At 38.6% G+C, this 18,491-nt stretch overlaps 1 protein-coding gene across 6 annotated transcripts in view; it reads right to left on the reverse strand.

Annotated features, from left to right (window-relative positions):
* anks1b (ankyrin repeat and sterile alpha motif domain containing 1B) overlaps positions 1–18,491 on the reverse strand; it is a 191,871-nt gene that overhangs the window by 119,695 nt on the left and 53,685 nt on the right. For all 6 annotated transcript variants that reach the window (XM_014981300.2, XM_014981297.2, XM_014981298.2 and 3 more), the window contains exons 4-5: positions 14,259–14,411; positions 12,589–12,732 (exon numbers count right to left, since the gene is read on the reverse strand). In XM_014981300.2, coding sequence (XP_014836786.2) covers positions 12,589–12,732; positions 14,259–14,411 — 297 coding nt within the window. The remainder of the gene's footprint in view (positions 1–12,588; positions 12,733–14,258; positions 14,412–18,491) is intronic.

Consider the following 18,491-nt stretch of genomic DNA (forward strand, 5'->3'; position numbering starts at 1 on the left):
TAGGAACTCGAGAATAAATTGAGTTCCATTATTACTTCATCAGGTGCGGTATGAGGAGCCAGGTGTTGAGTAGCCTGGCAGGTCTTGGTAAATATGGAAACAAACTCCCACCCGCCTGACTCCTCACAGAACTTTACATACACTGTAACCCGTTTATCAGTTATTTGTCAGTTAAGTCTTATCTTTTTGTATGATATAACTGTTCCCCTCCCTTGGTGACCTCTCTGTTGTTTTTTTTTTTTTTTTTTTTTTTTTTTGAGTGTCGATTACGGTCCTGGTTGTGACATTCAATTTTATCTATTTGTATGTTAATTTATTTTATTTTTATTTCATTGTATACTGTTATGGCTTGATTTGTATAAAATCCTTTTCAAAAATAAAGTTAAAAAAAAAAAAAAAAGAAGGTCTGAAATATGAAAGTCATTAAGCTGCAGAGAAACAGCTGCTCTAATAATTCCACACAATGAAAAAAATAGACTACCAGTGCTACTGTGAGGAACAGTGGGGATGTTTTACACCTTAATGCACATAAAGTAAAGTCTCTAAAACTACATTCTTCCACTTGAGCAATATTTTAAAAATCTGATGCATCTCAACCCAAAGCGATGGAGAAAAACCAGGCATGTGTTTGTGATCTGTAGACTTATCATGCAGCTTTGTAATCTTTACTTGTTGCAGTTCTTTTCAAGTTCTTCAGCTGATCCAGAACGCTGAGAATATTAACTCGCTTCCAAATCTTTCTTCTTTTTTCTTACATACAAAGTTCTTAATGGCCCATAAAACTCTGCGATGAAGAAGCAGGTTGTTATTGACTGTGTTTTACTTTTTCCTCTTTTTGTTTTCTACCTCCTCGTCTTGTTTAACTTTTGTTTATCGTTTTCTTTTACTTCTGTTTCAATTTTCTATTTTATTCTGCCAACAGACTTTACTGTATTTTAGTTATTAATCAGAGCAATAATTGAAACATTTTAAATAACTGTTTCATGGACAGTGACAGACTACCAGGAATCATTTCAAAACTTCATCTTTCCCTCAGGTACAATAAGACGGGGATGATAAAAACCTCCAAAGCTCCTTTGTCTAACAAAGACTGGCATCTTGGGTCAATGATATGAGCTTTTGCAGCACAAAGTCCAGAAAACTCAGCATTAAACTCTTATTAAGTGCGCCTACTTAGCTATTATTTCCATCTCATAACTCCTTATTTATGAGCTTACAAGTGAATTTAAATGTGGTCTTTCGGAAAAATTACAAAAAAAGTCAAATTCTTACTATTTTTATCACAATTACATGTTATGTCTCTCCAGAAGAAACCTGGTTTGCAGGGGTAGGAAGTTTTTTAGAGACAAAATGTTGTAAAAATTTGATTTCTGCATCTCGAAGAAGAAGTAATGCCCATGTGGGACACAAAGACGCACACATCAACACAGAAACAACAAGGCGTAAATGCAGCCAAACAGCTAAACACATTGCATCCTTCATGGTTGGCTTCCTGTCAACATGGATGAAAACACTGCCGTGAACCGAACTCCCAGCTTTAATGAAGACAAATCATCTGGACGGCAGCCAGGCCTGCACCCTGAACGCAGCGCTGCGGCAGATCAGACTTACTGTGACCCAACCGTTTCTCCTGAAACATCACCAGTGACGCACGGTAAAGGAAACCGATTGTAAAGATCCTTAAAAAATAAATAAAAAAATCGAAAGCCTGCAGGAGGTTCAAGAAAGACTTCTGCTGGTTAATCCCAAAAAGAAAATCATCCAGGTTTTTAAAGCCCATGCATGAGAGGAGGCCCTGGCACAGGAAGGGAGCCACCCCTTATTCTGACACATTTGACCTTGCCTTTTCAACTTCCCACACCACTTCCTATCCCGTTTCCCCTGGCGATAATACCGTGATGTCATGAGGAAGCACAAAGGCGATTCTGATTCTCGAGGAGTTTCCTGCAATTGAAAAGTGGAGGGCAGTCTGATCTGTTGGCTATGCAGAAATGAGGTGACAAAGTAAACACTTACAGCATGTCAACAGAGGAATCACTTAAGACGTGCATTTGAGTCTCTCTACATAATTAACGCAGCTTTACGTAACCCTCACAGCTGATCTACAAGCACAATGCTTTACCATCACACTTTCTGAGAAGACAAAGCAAGCACTCGCTGTTCTGACGACATCCTGGTTCAAATCTACAGCTTTAACCCTGCGTTGGCTTCCTGCCCAACATGCAGGTAGTAGAATTATCCTCTACGGGGAATTTCCTTCATTAAAATGGAAACGGAAGTGAGAAAGAGAAACACTCCTGTTTGTATAAATTATTCATTCACACTCAGGCCTACACACAGCTCTGCACTACCACTCACATGTACAACTTCCTGTCAGCTGGAGACAATTTATGACACCCCCAGTTGACACTTGTTCATTTTTAAAACGCAGACCATCAGTCAGAGCTGGGCAATAAACCAAAACAATATATATTGCTATAGACACATGATTAATATCAATAGATAATGCATCTAATAGAATAATAAATTTTCTTAGCTCTGATCCAGAACCACACAGGATTCTAGGGGATGTAGGGACAGGAAAAACTTTAGCTTTCATGGTCAGCTAAGCAAGGTTGGTGAAATCAACTAGCTACTTTTGCAACTACGTCATTAAATCATTCGAGGCGCCATGACGGACGTCGGAAGTGAGGGATGGAGTATTGAACAGAGCGACTTAAATTGTTTTCCAAAGTTGTTTTGCCAGTTTATTCATGGCTTCTACTTGTTCGAATCGAGCTAATTTGTCTGTGAACGTAACACACCTGGTTGGGGCTCATAGACGGCGGGATTCACCAAGTTTGGAAACAGCTAGCTTAGAAACCGACCCGTACCTCCTCCCTCCTGGTGTGTTGGTCAAATTACCGACTTTGTCTGAATTCACACCACATGATTTATATCACTATGTCATAAACACTGTTTCCCCTTAAGCCGGAGAAGCAGTAAAAACGTACAAAAGACGAGATGCTAACCAGTTTTTTGCATACATGCTAGGCTAAATGACGTGCGGCATCATCTCTAAGACTACCAATGGTTAGACGCATACTTTTTCCATGAGGCAATACGTTTCTAATCATACTTACCGATAAAGTATATGAACGTTAGTCTTCTTACTTGATAAAAACTGTTCACTGCAAATCGGCGGTTACACGGAGGGCTGCCAGCCGTTATGATTGACAGCTGCTATCCTTTGCCGCCGCAGCGTTTCAGATTAAAGGTTACGCAATAAAATTACAAGTATGGTTTTCATCCTTATCCGTTTCTGCAGTCGACCGTGCAGCGTCCTGTGAGCATTTTTAAAGTGAAATAAACTGAATAAAAGCAATATTAAGCTTACCACATGTCTGTTTTTTTGACTAGCTTTAAACGAGCGCATTAGTTGGCTGGAACTGTATATTTTAACAGCTTCTCTCTTCCGGTCGTCGATATTCGCGGTCTTCGTAGGACCCGGATGCAGACCCTGAATTCGGTCACAGTTTTGAACATAAGTCTAGGAAACGTGACTTATTACGCGAGAACATAGAATTCGGCGGGTTTGATGCCTATGACGTGTGAAGAAACACGTCATAGGCAGGGGTCTTTATTTGCACTTTCTTTTTCTCAAACCCTCACTTTGCAGACCTTTGTCTCAGAGCCCGGAGCAGTTCCTGTTAAATCTAGCGTTAAAGCAGAAAACTTGCAACTTTTCCAGAAATCAGAGAAGTCTACAGCGATCATGCCAAGCGGAATGAACCAAATCGTCACAGCCAACATCCTGAGGTTTATAGTCCAACCACTATTCTGGAACTTAACCTGGATTGAGTGGATGCATTTGGCAGAGGGAGACCCCGCTCGATCCACCACCTGTGTTTTGTTCAGGATTTTAGAAGATATCTTAGAGCTTTTTACAGCTACCGCTCAAGTTTGTCTTCCAAAGGACAGTTGCACGACTGATGCCATAAAAACAATCGTTGGCAACAAGGTGCCTGAAGCCTTTGCCATGGCCATAAAGGTTAGCGGAGACGTCCGGACAGAGCACACCGACAATCTAAACGATCTTATTGTCAAATATGTGGTGGAAAGAGTCAATTCCAGCGTAGACTCTGACTCTGACGACAACAATCACGTTGATCAACTGACCAACGGTATGGTTGAGGAAATCAAAGTGATGGTTAAGGATCTTCTTGTCAAATTGCATGCGTCTCGTAAGGAATCCAAGAAAGCCGTTGTCCGCCCAGTTGAGCCAACATCTATGCTCAAAGGTCTGAAAGGGAGGATCAAGGGTTTTTTCACCAAGTTCACTCGGAAACATTCATCTAGGGTTGCTCCAGTGAACCTACCGAAAAACCCAGAGACCTCTCACACCATGGCCAACAAAACATCGGCCATGGCAGCCTTGACTTCTCCAGCGATCTTGTCAACAAAAGATCTGCTGGACGAGGAATTGGGACTGGAGTCCAGGTGTGATGAAATCTCACCTGTGGAGGCCTACTTTCCTTCAGATGATGTGTCGGACATAATAGATCTAGAAAACTATCTACCGGAGATCCTGTCAACCAAAGACCCACAGGAATTTGAACTGGAGCCAAGGTATAACATCGTACCCAGGGAGGCCTTCGTTGAACCTCTGCAGAAAAAGGTTTTCGAGCCAAAGCCCAGGTTTGATGAGTTCACACCTGTGGAACCGTTCATGCCTTCTGTTGGGTCATTTAACAAGTGTCTGCTTAGGAGTTAGTTGTTTTTAAATTGTTTGGTTAGTAGTTAGTTAGGTGCTTTTTTAAATTGTTTGCTTAGGTAGTTAGGTCTTTTTTAAATTGTTTGCTTAGGTAGTTAGGTCTTTTTTAAATTGTTTGCTTAGGTAGTTAGGTCTTTTTAAATTGTTTGCTTAGGTAGTTAGGTCTTTTTAAATTGTTTGCTTAGGTAGTTAGGTCTTTTTTAAATTGTTGGCTTAGTAGGTAGTTAGGTGTTTTTAAATTGTTAGCTTAGTAGGTAGTTAGGTGTTTTTAAATTGTTAGCTTAGTAGGTAGTTAGGTGTTTTTTTTAATTGTTTGGGTTTTTCAGTAGGTTCACTGGAGCAACCCTAGATGAATGTTTCCGAGTGAACCAAGTGATTTTTTTTAAGTTGAACTTGGGTGTTTTTAAATTGTTTGCTTAGTAGGTAGTTAGGTGTTTTTAAATTGTTTGCTTAGTAGGTAGTTAGGTGTTTTTTTTTTAATTGTTTGCTTAGTAGGTAGTTAGGTGTTTTTTTTAATTGTTTGCTTAGTAGGTAGTTAGGTGTTTTTAAATTGTTTGCTTAGTAGGTAGTTGGGTGTTTTTAAATTGTTTGCTTAGCAGGTAGAGTGGATATAAAAAGTCTACACAGCCATGTTCAAATGCCAGGTTTTTTTTATGTAAAAAACATTTTCACAGCTTTTGTCACCTTTACTGTGAGCTATAACCTGTACACCTAAATCTTTCAGGGAGATGCAGTAAAAACAAACTGAGATAATGTAGTTGTGCAAGTGTGCACACCCTTTTAGAACTGAGGGTGCAGCTGCAAACACCTGTCACCAATTAAAGTGCCTCTGATAAAGTTCAGCTGTTCTAGTAGGCTTTCCGTAGGCACATCATCCAGCACAAGCCATGGTCCGCAAAGAGCTGCCACGGGATCAGATGGATCTCATTACTCAAAGATACCAGTCAGGTGAAGGATACAAAAGAATTTCCAGTTCATTAAATATGCCTTGGAACAATGTGAAGACTGTCATCACCAAGTGGAGAAAACATGGCACAACAGTGACATTACCAAGAACAGGACGTCTGTCCAAAACTGATAAGACAAGAAGAAAACTGGTCAGGGAGGCTGTCAAGAGGTCGACAGCAACACTGAAGGAGCTGCAAGAATTTCTGGCAAGTACTGGCTGTACTACAGTACTTGACAACAATCTTCCGTCTTCTTCATATGTCTGGGCTATGGGATAGGGTGGCAAGACAGAAGCCTTATCTCTCAAAGAAACACATCAAAGCCCGGCTTAATTTTGCAAAAAGACATCTGAAATCTCCTAAACAAGTGGAAAAATGTGTTGCGGTCTGATGAAACCAAGGTTGAACGTTTTGGACATACCGTAATTCCAAAAGGTATATTTGGGGCAAAAACAACACTGCCCCTCACCAGAAGAACACCATACCTACAGTGAAGCATGGTGGTGGTAGCATCATGCTTTGGGCCTGTTTTGCTTCAGCTGGAACCGGGGCCTTAGTGAGGGTGGACGGAAATATGAACAGTTCCAAATATCAGTCAGTCAGTGTTGGAACAAAACCTTCGTCCTTCTGTTAGAAAGCTGAAGATGAAGAGGAACTTCATGACAGTGAACCAAAGCACAACCCATGTAGTGAGGCCTTAGTCCTCAGTCCTCATGCCGGTGGTCGCAGGTGCGATTCCCAGCCTGGTGACATTTGCCACATGTCTTCCAATGCTGCAACAAAACCTTAAAAAAAAAAAAAAAAAAAAAAAGAAAGGCCACTAGAGCCAACAAAAAAAAGGCTGGAGTCTGGAGTCCAGAACTGAATCCCATCAAATATCTGTGGGGTGATCCGAAGAGGGCTGTGCACAGTAGATGCCCTCGCAATCTATCGGTTTGGAGCAGCAAAGAAGAGTGGTCAAATATTCCCACATCAAAAAGACTGCGTGCTGTAATAAAAGCCAAGGGCTGCCACAAAGTTTTATTTTAAGGATGTTCATATGAATGCAACCAGATTATTGTAAGTTTTTTATTTTATATTTGGTGTGTAGACTTTTTATATCCACTGTATGTCTTTTTAAAATTGTTTTAGTACTTAGGTCATTTTAAACTTGCTTGTTAGTTAGTTAAACTTGTTAGTTAGTTGGATTTAAAATTGTTTCTTTAGTAGTTAGTTGGTTTTAAACTTGTTCCTTTAGTAGTTAGTTGGTTTTAAACTTGCTTGTTTAGTAGTTAGTTGGTTTTAAAATTGTTCCTTTAGTATTTAGTTGGTTTTAAACTTGCTTGTTTAGTAGTTAGTTGGTTTTAAAATGGTTCCTTTAGTAGTTAGTTGGTTTTAAAATTGTTTTAGTAGTTAGGTCCTCTCCATGGGCTGACACCTTATCGTGGTGGAGGGGTTTGAGTGTCCCAGTGATCCCAGGAGCTGTGCTGTCTGGGGCTTTATGCCCCTGGTAGGGTCACCCCAGGCAGCCAGGTCCTAGGTGAGGAACCAGACTAAGAGCAGCCCTTATGATGAGTTATAACAATGGACTTAGTGTTCCGTTGCTCGTAGTAGGAACTACCTACTAAGCAAACAGAGTGGGGATCCAGGGCTGGACTCTGGATCCAGGGCTGGATCCCCACTCTGGATCCAGGCCTGGAGATGGGGCACGTTGGCGAGCGCCTTGTGACCAGGCTTTTACCCAGTCACCCAAGCTATCATACTAATGATAGCCATCATTAGCATGATGGCTATCATTAGCATATTGAGTCACTAGCCTGTTGATACTACCAGTAGGATGAAGGTTATCACTAGCATGTTGACTAACACAAAATTAGTGAACTAACACAATCCAGTATGCTAACAGTGTGTAAATTAAAATTATCCAAAATGCTAAGTTTAGCTTAAGTGATGCAAGTAGTATCAACATGCTAGTGATACTACTAGCATGCAGTATCACTAGCATATTCATACTACATGCTAGTATCAACATGCTAGTATGAACTAGCATGTTGATGTTGATACTAGCATGTTGATACTACATGGTAGTGATGCTATCATGTAGTATCACATGCTAGTATGTGATACTACTAGGATGTAGTGTGATACTATGTGCTAGTAGTATGTAGTGATGGCAATACATACTATTGATGGCATATTAGCCATCAATATGCCATCATTAGCATATTGATTAGCATATTGTTATCCATCATTTTAGCATGATGGCTAACATTAGCATGACGCTAATTAGCATCATGCTAATATTAACTAACATGCTAACATTAGCCTTATACCTAAAATAAGCATTTTACACAATTTCATATTTATTAGCAATATTTAACATACTGAATGGATTAAGTCAATTCAGTATGTAAGTAAGTAAACATGCTGGTGACATCACAGGTGTCACTGGGATGTCACCACTAGCAAGTGTTAAATGAAAGCACTCTGTGGATTCAACTTACCAGCATATCATGGTATAGTGGTGTGTCATCACACATCACAGGTGTCATTCAGTATGCTAACATCATTCAGTATGCTAACAGTGTATAAATCAGGGGTCACCAACTCCAGTCCTCAAGGGCTACCATCCTGCAACTTTTAGATTCACCCCTGCTCCAAAATGTCTGAATTCCCTCACCAGCATTCATTCCTCTCTGCAATAGGCTGAAAACGAGTAGTTTATTTGATCCAGGTGTGTTTGAGCAGAGACACATCTAAAAGTTACTCGAGGACTGGAGTTGGTGACCCCTGGTATAAATTAACATGATCCAAAATGCTAAGGTTAGCATAAATGCTGTCGGTGACGTGTGATGTCACCAGCATGTTAATTGACAGTGACCTAATCCATTCAGTATGATAAACATTGCTAATAAATATGAAATTATGTAAAATGCCTTGTATTTTATCTGTATGGCTAGTGTTAGCATGAGGGCATGGAGTTACCACTTGTCCCATAAAATATGTAATCATATTTGGCTGTTAAATGTTGTGTGAACCGATACGATTTGTTGCGTATTTCTATAAATGTCCGATACACACTGCCGTCACACGAATATCAACACTAAGTGAAACAATAATGACCAAAATAAAACACAGGAAATATTAAGGTCAGGCTAAATTGTAGTAGTGGGACCATATTCGTGTCTACGGTTTTTTGACGTCTGTCATGGCAGAGCGGGTAGAGTTCTGAGTAGTGTGATGTCACGTGCAAAGGGTCAAGATCACTCTTTGGTTACCTAGCAACTCACACTCTTGGTTACCTAGCAACAACCTGTCAAGTTACTGCTGCAACAGTGCCTCATAACTGCTTAAAGATAAGTTACTGCAATTGCACACAACTTTGGTCACCAACAAGTAAATTCAGCATAAGATATCTATGTTTTAATGATTTCTTTAATTTTCTTTTTTTTATTTTAATTTTCCTTTCAGGCAGTCTTTCTAGATTGTTTAAATACCACAGACACAAATGAATCAAGCTCATTAACTAAAGTATCATATTGGAGCCATAAATCCATGCCTATCGAACCTTTCCTATAAGATTTCAGAAGCTACCTGTATGATCTGTAGATAATGTAGCTTCAGTTACATTGTTTTATTTTCCATTGGCTATTTCTGATTTAAATAAATTTGAAGAAAAACAAAAATAAACCAATGGAAGTGACTCTTAATTTTGCACTAGTACTAGATTTAATAATTTAAGACCTCACTTTAAGAAATAAATGGAGTGAATGAGTAACTTACGACAGCAAAAAGAATAAAGATTATCCAGCACAGATGATTTTTGGTACACACTGTTTATCTGTTCTTTTGAACAAAAACTGTTGCACCATAAGCGGCTAAACATGGAAAGCACAACGGTACAGTTTTTATGCATTTCTTGGTTTTAAATAATGAGTCAAAAGTGCAGGGTGTAAAATAAAGATGAAATTTATCAAAGGTTGCACCACTCTGCATAAAAAGCTTGATAAACTAGCAGCAGCGAGTCCTGCAGAGGAGATGACATATCAAAGACCTTTGTGCTCATCTTCACCAGGCGCATGGAGCCTGAGAAACACCCCGGCTCTCCAGATCAGAGTGAGTCTGAACACACATAAAAGGAGTGAAGGAGCCAGTAAAGACTGCAATGTCACTGATTCAGGGATCTGCACTCTAAAGACTAAAATGAATGACTTCATTTTAGCAGGTCTGCTCAGTAAAGACGCTGCAAGTCGACTGGCTGGGATTCCTTCAACAGAAAACTTTTTAACCCAACTGAATAATGAACGAATGGATTGAATTTAGTTCATTGTAAAGAGCCTTTAGATGATCTGATGTGCATTTCTGGTAAATAGCAGGAAGATGGAGCTTAGACAAGTTCAATAATAAGGTTGTTCAAAGCTTTGTAACATCTCTAAATGTCTCAAGTTTAGTGAGAAAACTTTTACATCTCCTTGTTTATGTTGCTTCAGACTCAGCAGCTCCCTGAATTTTTCATACTCTCTGAGCAATAAATCCCTTGAAGTGTTTTTTTTTTTTCTCCTTCCTTCAAATCTTTATGATCAATGAACAGCAGCGCATCGGGTGAGAAATAATCCAAAGTTTGAGAGAAGAAAATCCACAAGCAAGTGTTAAATGAAAGCACTCTGGATTCGACTTTTACCAGCATATAATTCTGGCTTTTGGTATTAAATACACTTGAATCAAACATCTCACAATGTTGTTAGGTTACTTTTAAATATTTATTCCAACGGTGATAAGAATAAAATTAACCAATTTGTAATGCTCATTTAACCAATTCAGCAGAGAACTGTCAGTAACTAAGCTTTGCATCCCATCTAATCCCTATGAATGCATGAAGAGAAAAGAGACCATGAACTACGAGGACCCCTCAGGAACACCCTGTTCTCTCTCTCCCTTTCCTCCCAATCAATTATTCATTTCAAACCACCAAACCATGCGAGGCACGTTCAGCGTGTACACGGCTCTCTGATACACACTCGGGGAGAAAACGTCGAGTTTAAATGAAGGAACCCGTCGCGACTGCTAATCTGCCGGCTTCCTAAGCCATTCATGACACACAAACGTCTGCAGCTCCTCGTTTCTTCAGTTACTGAAATGCAGCACAGAGGGGATTTTAAAGGATTTATCCAGGTAAATGTCCTTATAGACGAATTCAATTTTCATGGTGGATTACATTATTTTAACAAAATGTCACAGTTAAATCTTTCTGCTGAATTAAAAAAAAAGCATATATAAGGATTAAAACATGACACCGGACATTGTTTGATTTGATCAATTAGTCACAGCTTGGAGATTTCAGGAAATTTGAATTTGTAGAAGTGAGACAACAACAAAAAATACATTTTATGCTGTTTTTACAAACAGCAGTTGTTTGTTTTTAAAGGAGCTTTAAGAAGAGCTAGCAAGCGCGCCTGTGTGGCCTGCAGAGGCAAAGCATTTAACTTTTTTTTTTTTTTTAACAGCACAGCTTTGGGATTCTTCTTATTTGCTGACCCGAGAGATCGAAACAGTGCACAAACGGGTCGCAGTTCAGGGAGACCAAATGGAGCGGAGGAGTTAAGAAACTTTCAAATAAATCAAATAAGTTTAAGCCGGGTCTTGAAATAAACTGGCAGTCGGAGGATTGAGGCCAGAGTTGGAGAAATTGGCCCCCCGTAGTTTATTACAGAAATCCAGCTGGGACGTAACAAAAACAAAACCAAGGCTTACTGTCTCATAACGCCTCGGTTGATAAAAACAAAATTTCCCCAAAGCACTTACTTGGCTGCCCAGATCACAGAGAGGATCCACTTTCACTCCTACATTTGTAAAACTTCTCATATGTTAACATGCAGCGTCTTACTAGCTTCTTTGGCTGCAACTAGCATGATTTCTGTATTTATTTTTTTTAAATTAAACTTAAGAAAGCCATCACATTCTTAATTTTAATGATACAAGTACTTCAGTCCAGACTTATTCAAAATATGGGAAACAGTCTTTTAGTTCAGCACCAACAGGAAGCCCTGAATCAGACGGTAAACTTCACCGTCATTAGCTAGAACTGGTTAGCCGCTAACAGCCGCTAACAGTATTCTAACTGTGGGATTCTTGTCACCGAAACCGTTTCTAAAAATAACCAAGTGAGTATCAATCAGCCTGAGGATGTCTTTATTGGCTAATTCTGACAATAAAAGCACAAGCCCATAAAAACTAAATATTATACCATTATAATATTTCATTTTATTAGTTTATTTAAAACAGGGACAATGTACAAAAATACATTAATAAAAGATGATTGGACCAGATTGAGCTCAGGCTAGTTTTCAGTAAATCAAACAGTCTAATCTAAATCAATTCTTCGATATTTAAAGAAGGTGATTTGAAGGATCATTTTGGTTCTGATTTTAAGTTCAAACAACAGATTGTAATAATTACGGAAATAATTGTAATTGAAACATGGATAAACTTAAAAAACAGCTACTTTAAAATAGAACATCACCTAAAAAGACTAATATTAATTCATATTTCTAATATTTTTAATAAAAGAGCAATAAAAGAGTTGACTGATTAAAATTTTGTTTTATTTATGTGTATATCTGTATATCTATTTTCCTTTATGCGTTTGCATTTCTTTATGTTTATTTTCTTTTTTTTAATTTTATATGCGGAGTGTTCAATTTTTGAATAAATATTTTCTGTTTCATATGTGCAAAAACTCAATAAATATATTGTTTAAAAAGTCAAGTGATGAAAAAGTTGTCATAGCCACAGCTCATCCAAAAGTCTATAGCATTTTTTCTTTTTTTCTTTTACAGCCTGAGCTGACTTGCAATGCCAATCCTTTAATAAGCATAAGAAAACAAAAAGAACGGAGGGACTTGAACTCACCACACAGTTGACGTCCATGCCGGCCTCCAGCAGGGTCTGGACGGTGCTGTGGTGTCCGTTTCGTGCCGCCAGGTGAAGCGGCGTGTGGAGGCGGGTGTGACTCGTCATCAGGTTTGGGTGAGCGCTCACCAGCATGCGGACCACCTGCCCACAAACACACAGCAAAACGCCACGTAAATAACGACACATTTCCTCCTGGCTATCAAAAAAGTCACATTATTAGGTCTGAAAAGTCATAAAAAACATCCATTAATCTGACAATAATGCTCTTTTATTTCATTGTGATTTAACCAGATTATTATTACAACAAAAGGTGATATTCAAGTACATTTAGAAGGACTTTGTTTTATATTTTTGCTCAGGTTTCTGTAACAATGTTTACCTTTATTTACAGCTTTTCTGTTTTCTACAGTGAGTTCTATATATGTCTCAAACTTTCCTCCGGTGTAAGTTACATTTTTCTTCGGCAGTAAACTTCCACCACAGGGAGCTTCCTTCGTTATAATGCAGAAAGAGACTGTTGCTTTCATAAATTATTCATCTGCAGGCAGATAAACCTGTGTGGCTTGACTGCAATTACAGCTGCCTGAATGTGTGACTGCGTCGGAACATCAGCAGACATTTGTAGCAGAAATCTGTGTGTGGTTTGTTACATTTTTCACAAAATTGAACTAATACTGAATGTCCATGGTGTAAACCAGCAGCAGACTGACATATTTTTAGTTAAAACCACATTTCTGTATAAAAAACTGATTTTTTATTAGTAGTCTGATGTGAAATTCTAATTAATTAAAGTAATTAAAGGCTTGTTCATCGGCTACAATTAGAAAATTATCATAATCAACTGAACTAAAGGCTTGAAAATTTAATTTGTGTAATTTATCTGCATTATGTCTTTCACTTAGTAAACTGAGTTACTGAAATAAATGAATATGATCGTGAAACCATGCGTTTCACAGTTAGGAATCTGATCAATTTGATGCCTTTAAGGACCAATAAATTAAGCTACATTCCAGCTGTATCATATGAGGACAAAAAGAAGCTTTTAAGGGACAGCATTAACATTTTAAAGACATTTAAATCAATATTTCTCCAGTTGGAAAAGCTTTCAAATGGAGTTGCTTGCTGAAGAAGTAAGCTAGCGATAAGCATATTTGCTTTCTATTTTGAATTGACTTGTTATTCAAACTCTATATGCTCCCATTTAATTGCATGAGAGAAAAAAATAAAACGTAATTGTAGCTCCTTGTTTTGAACGGCATCAAATTTAACTCCTGGTGTTTCAGCTGCTCTCTCTTTAGTTTGTCTCAATGTGGAACAGAGTGAGCACAAAGCAGGTCACATGACAGAGATCTGCAATTCAGTGACTCAATAAATCAACAAAATAATGTGGACAGACTGTAATTCTGCTGAGAGCAGCAGCTAGCTACGCTAATATCAAATATCTAAACATCTGAAGCATGCTTTACTTCATTTGTATTCGGCCATCTTTACATTGATACCAGAAATAATACATAAAAACCCAGCAGGAGACATATGAAACATGCTTTTTTGGACAAATGCAAACAACTACTCATGATAAACTGTCACTGCACGTCGCCTGAATGTGTTTATATCGTTTTGTAGGCAGTATTCTTTTAATACAACACATAAATTTCATTCTCAGTGACCTGCAGGCGTCCATAAAGTGCAGCCAGGTCCAGAGGAGTTTCCTGCCGGTTGTTTCTCATCGTCGGGTCGGTCAGCTCCTGAAGAAGAACCGAAACCACGTCGGTGTGTCCGTACTGGGCCGCGCAGTGGAGTGGCGTCTCCCTCTCATGGTTCTGCAGAACAGAAGGGAAACGTTGGACGATCGGCTTTGATGGTTGCAGGAATTCTGGGAGCGATGGTGGGTGAGCGGAGAGACGTAGAAGTAGTGGAGCCGATTCAGGGGTGAAGAAGAAAAGGTCAGAGTGTGAGACGGACAGTTGGAGGATTAATGGAGCAGGAGACAAGGTTGGCGAGAAAAGGTGGAGATGGTTTGAGAAGAGCAGCACAGAATACAAATCATTTTTAAAACAGAGAACGAATACTGGGTTAAAAATGGACGTCCATTTGACCACAGGGATTTCAAACTCATTTAGGAACACCTGACTGGACATTTTTGAACAATGTTGGATTATTTGGAGGCTCCTAAATGAAAACATGTACCTCTCTTCAGGACAAAAGACTGTCTTCAGACAATTATTTTGGTTCTAAAGCATCTCAAACATTTACCACTGGACAGCTTTATTCAAAAATAATACGACCTCCAACACAAGAAGTACAACTTTTATAAACTGAAATCAGCAACTTATTACAGCTCAATATTCACAAATGAATCTTTTCCTTTTTATTTCTCTAGCTAAATATTTTAAGAAGAGTCTGTCTGGGCATTTTAAAGGTCATGGACTGTCTGAGGACGTCTGACCACGTCCTCAGTCTCCAAAGAGCCTCCATCAGCACCGTTGTTGGTATTCCCTGAGGTCTCACCAAAATAAATAAAAAAAAAAGAAGCAAATCCAAACCGATGAACCACATACCGTAAAAATTAAAATGTGCTGTATAAATAAAATTACCTTACCTTTACCTTATCTTATTGTAAATTTGGATCAAACAAAATATATTGTTGATGGATTAATTAAGTATAATACAGAATGTATTCCTTTTTATTTATTTTTTTTTGATTAAATCAAAATAATAATGTGTAACATTAGATAGTCTGAAAGGTTGTCCATGACTGTAAATTACTTTTTATTTTCTGTATTCATTCTGATCTAGAATAATATTTTAATTTACATTCTGTACTGTGTAAAGAAAGTAAACGCTGCTTCAAATGGTCACCTGAAAGCCACTATTATCAATAAATATATGCTCTAAAAAGAATTAAAACAATCCAGAAACTAAAAAAAGACTGACAGAACATCATAAATGTGATCCAGGAACCACTGGCACAAAAACCGAAGCTATTGTTGGTTCTGCTGCCGACCCATTTGTCCCTGCAGCCTTAAATGGGCAATAAAACATAGCGGTCTGATCCGCTGTGTCTCTCACACGCCGCTGCAGATTGGAAAAATGTGATTTCCTCGACAGAAAGGAGAGTGACAAAGAGACGAGTTCAGACTCGACGCGACAGGACGGGGAGATGAAGCAGAAGAGGAGTGGGAACAGAGAAATCCTCCCTCTGATCTCAGAGCGGGTTATACATTTCCATTACACGCAGTCTGACAGCCTCTCAATATCATCAGCACTTGGTTCATTGTTGCTCACTCTTGCTGCTGAGCGGGAATCCTGTCAACGAGCAGCCAAACAAATAGCTTTGTTTTGTTTTGGTTACGTTTGGCCAGGACAAACAAAACTGGACTAAACAGCCAAGTGGATCAGGAATCCCCAAACCTTTCGACACTCAGGCCAAAGAAAATAAGACAGAAAAAAGGAAAAACAAGACAGTGAACAAACTAAGCTCCAATACATTAAACAAGTAGTCATGTTTCTTGTTGCAAACGGATATGTGACTTATCCTAGATCCAAAATGTTAACAGGGTTTTGCAGGTTTCTGAAACGTCTCGTCTGCGATTTATCTAGTCATAGCAATAAAAACAAGATTTATGCCACTTTTATTTAAAAGTATACAGCCACATTTTATAAATTCATTAGCAGCTGGACAAAAGCCTGGTTAGTGAATACTATGAGTTGTTGCCAACATTTTTCACTGCAAGATTTTATTTAGTCTGTAAAATTGTCTTAATTAAAAATAAAAAGTCTCCATCTGCTCCAACCATCTACCAGTATCATTTGCTGGCAAATGATAGTAATTTGCCAGCAAGAGGCTGGCAAATTACTATCATTCTTGAATTATGGTAGTGGGCCACTCAAAATCACTCCAGGGGCCACAAATGGCCCCCGGGCCACACTTTGGAGACCCCAGAAGTAGATCCTATTTAGTTATAAATGGAAAGGCAGAAGAAAAGACAAACAGATTTAAAACTTCTGCAAACTTTTCAAAAATATGTTGGAACTTTGACTGGACCAGAAGAGATAAATAACTTCCTCTCTTCTCTTTATTATGTTCCACAAAATAAAAATAAAAAAATCTGTGCTGCAGCAGCTACATTTGTACCCAGAGCAGGTGGAGCTGAGTTTTCTGCAGCAAGGCCTGATGGATTGATGCGCAGGATGAGCTCCGGCTCCGTCGCTTCATCCCATAATCCTGGCAGCTCAGAGAAACGAGTTGTAGAATAAGAGGATGAGAGAAATGAGGATAATTACTTCAATCTCTATTCCCTTTTAGCGCATCTTTAGATTAAAATGGCAAAATATGAGGAAAAGAAGATGGAAATCTGCTATGATTAACAGGCTGAAGTTCATAAGGGTGTCAAAACAAAAAATAATTACCAATCACAACACAGTGCCTGTAATGATGAATTATTCTAGTAATATAAGCACTTTCTTTACACTAAAGTATTTTTATTATCCACAAAACCTCTGTTTGCCTTTTTTTCTAAGGCAAAGAAGAACAAAAAATAAAATAAAAAGCAAGCAAAGTTATTAAGTTGTAAAGTAAAGAAAACACACTTTAATATGTTTATGAACTTTAAACAATTTGTTTTTAAGCCTTCCTCAATGTTTCAGCAGTTTTGTGGTTTTCTGGACATTTACTCCAAATTGGAAGCTACAACATCAACAGATATTTAATATATTTTGGTGCTAAGCCATAAACTAAAAGTATTTTAAAGTATTTTCTGATGAATGGATAAGTTTCGATAGTTCTTTTTGGGACATTAGTCCATCAAACCTGAATGTCCTTCAGGTGATAGAAGCCTGACTTTGAAATTGTCTTTATGTGTTTGTGAATGTTCAGGTCGGAGTCGATCACTACAGTACATCAGATGTCTGACCTTCTAGCTGTAAAAACTAAAGATGAGTGCTGACTCTTGATAATTTAGCTTCAGTTTTGTTTTAAAAAGAGATCCGTAAATCAAAATTAACTAAACTAAATGAAAGATAAAGTATTTCAAAGATTTTGCTGTTCCCAAATGTTTCTGATCAAACAAACTGTAATTTCAGACTTAAATCCAAGATAATCCAAAGGAAAAACTGAGAAATGAAGAGCCTGGACTCTACTGGATGTAGAGAGATTATGCAAAAATTGACATCAAACTGCTTTCAAGAAATGTTCTTTTCATAAACCTTCAACTATTTATAATTTCTATGGGAAAGGTTTCTTAAAAATGACCCGATCTGGTTAGACAACAACTGAGACACCAGAGGAATTATGTAAAAATCTTCAGTTGTTTCCTGCCTGATGAACACGTTCTTTTAACACTGGCCTTCCTTCAGAGTTAAACACAGCTCTGGTTTTAATTACGCAACTGCAAAAGTAAATCCAACCACTTTATTTTTTTTATTAGTGTTCCTACATAACACCTCAATTAAACGCCCTCACACACACAATCTGCTCGCATCTTGCAATAATCACTTAGGGTGGTAATTTGTTTGGGATCACACGGCGATGAGCCGGCCCTCGTTAGCTGAACTTTAATAAGACCGAGGCGGGCTGGAAACCATACGACTGACGCCTCTTTTTCCTTAAACAGATTACTCAGAAGAAAGTGTCCAACGGCTCGGTGTGACTGTGTGTCTTGGCAGACGTCGGCATGGCGGAGGCCTTTCCCAGAGCGGTTTCTCCCAGCAGTAGCATGTGTTCTCAGAGAGTTCACATGTTGATGAAACATATGGTTTCATTTTTGCTGTGTCGTAGCAACATGGAGCGTCGAGTTACCAGGAATGTAAGGTGACTGCATACGGGGTATTTGCACAGAAATAAATTTGGGGGAAAGCTATGAAAGGCAAACGACCTCATGAGTCTGTAACCTTCGGCTTGG

Source organism: Poecilia mexicana, unplaced genomic scaffold (assembly GCF_051168715.1).
Source record: "Poecilia mexicana isolate PSO_F unplaced genomic scaffold, ASM5116871v1 scaffold_23, whole genome shotgun sequence".
NCBI lineage: Eukaryota > Metazoa > Chordata > Actinopteri > Cyprinodontiformes > Poeciliidae > Poecilia > Poecilia mexicana.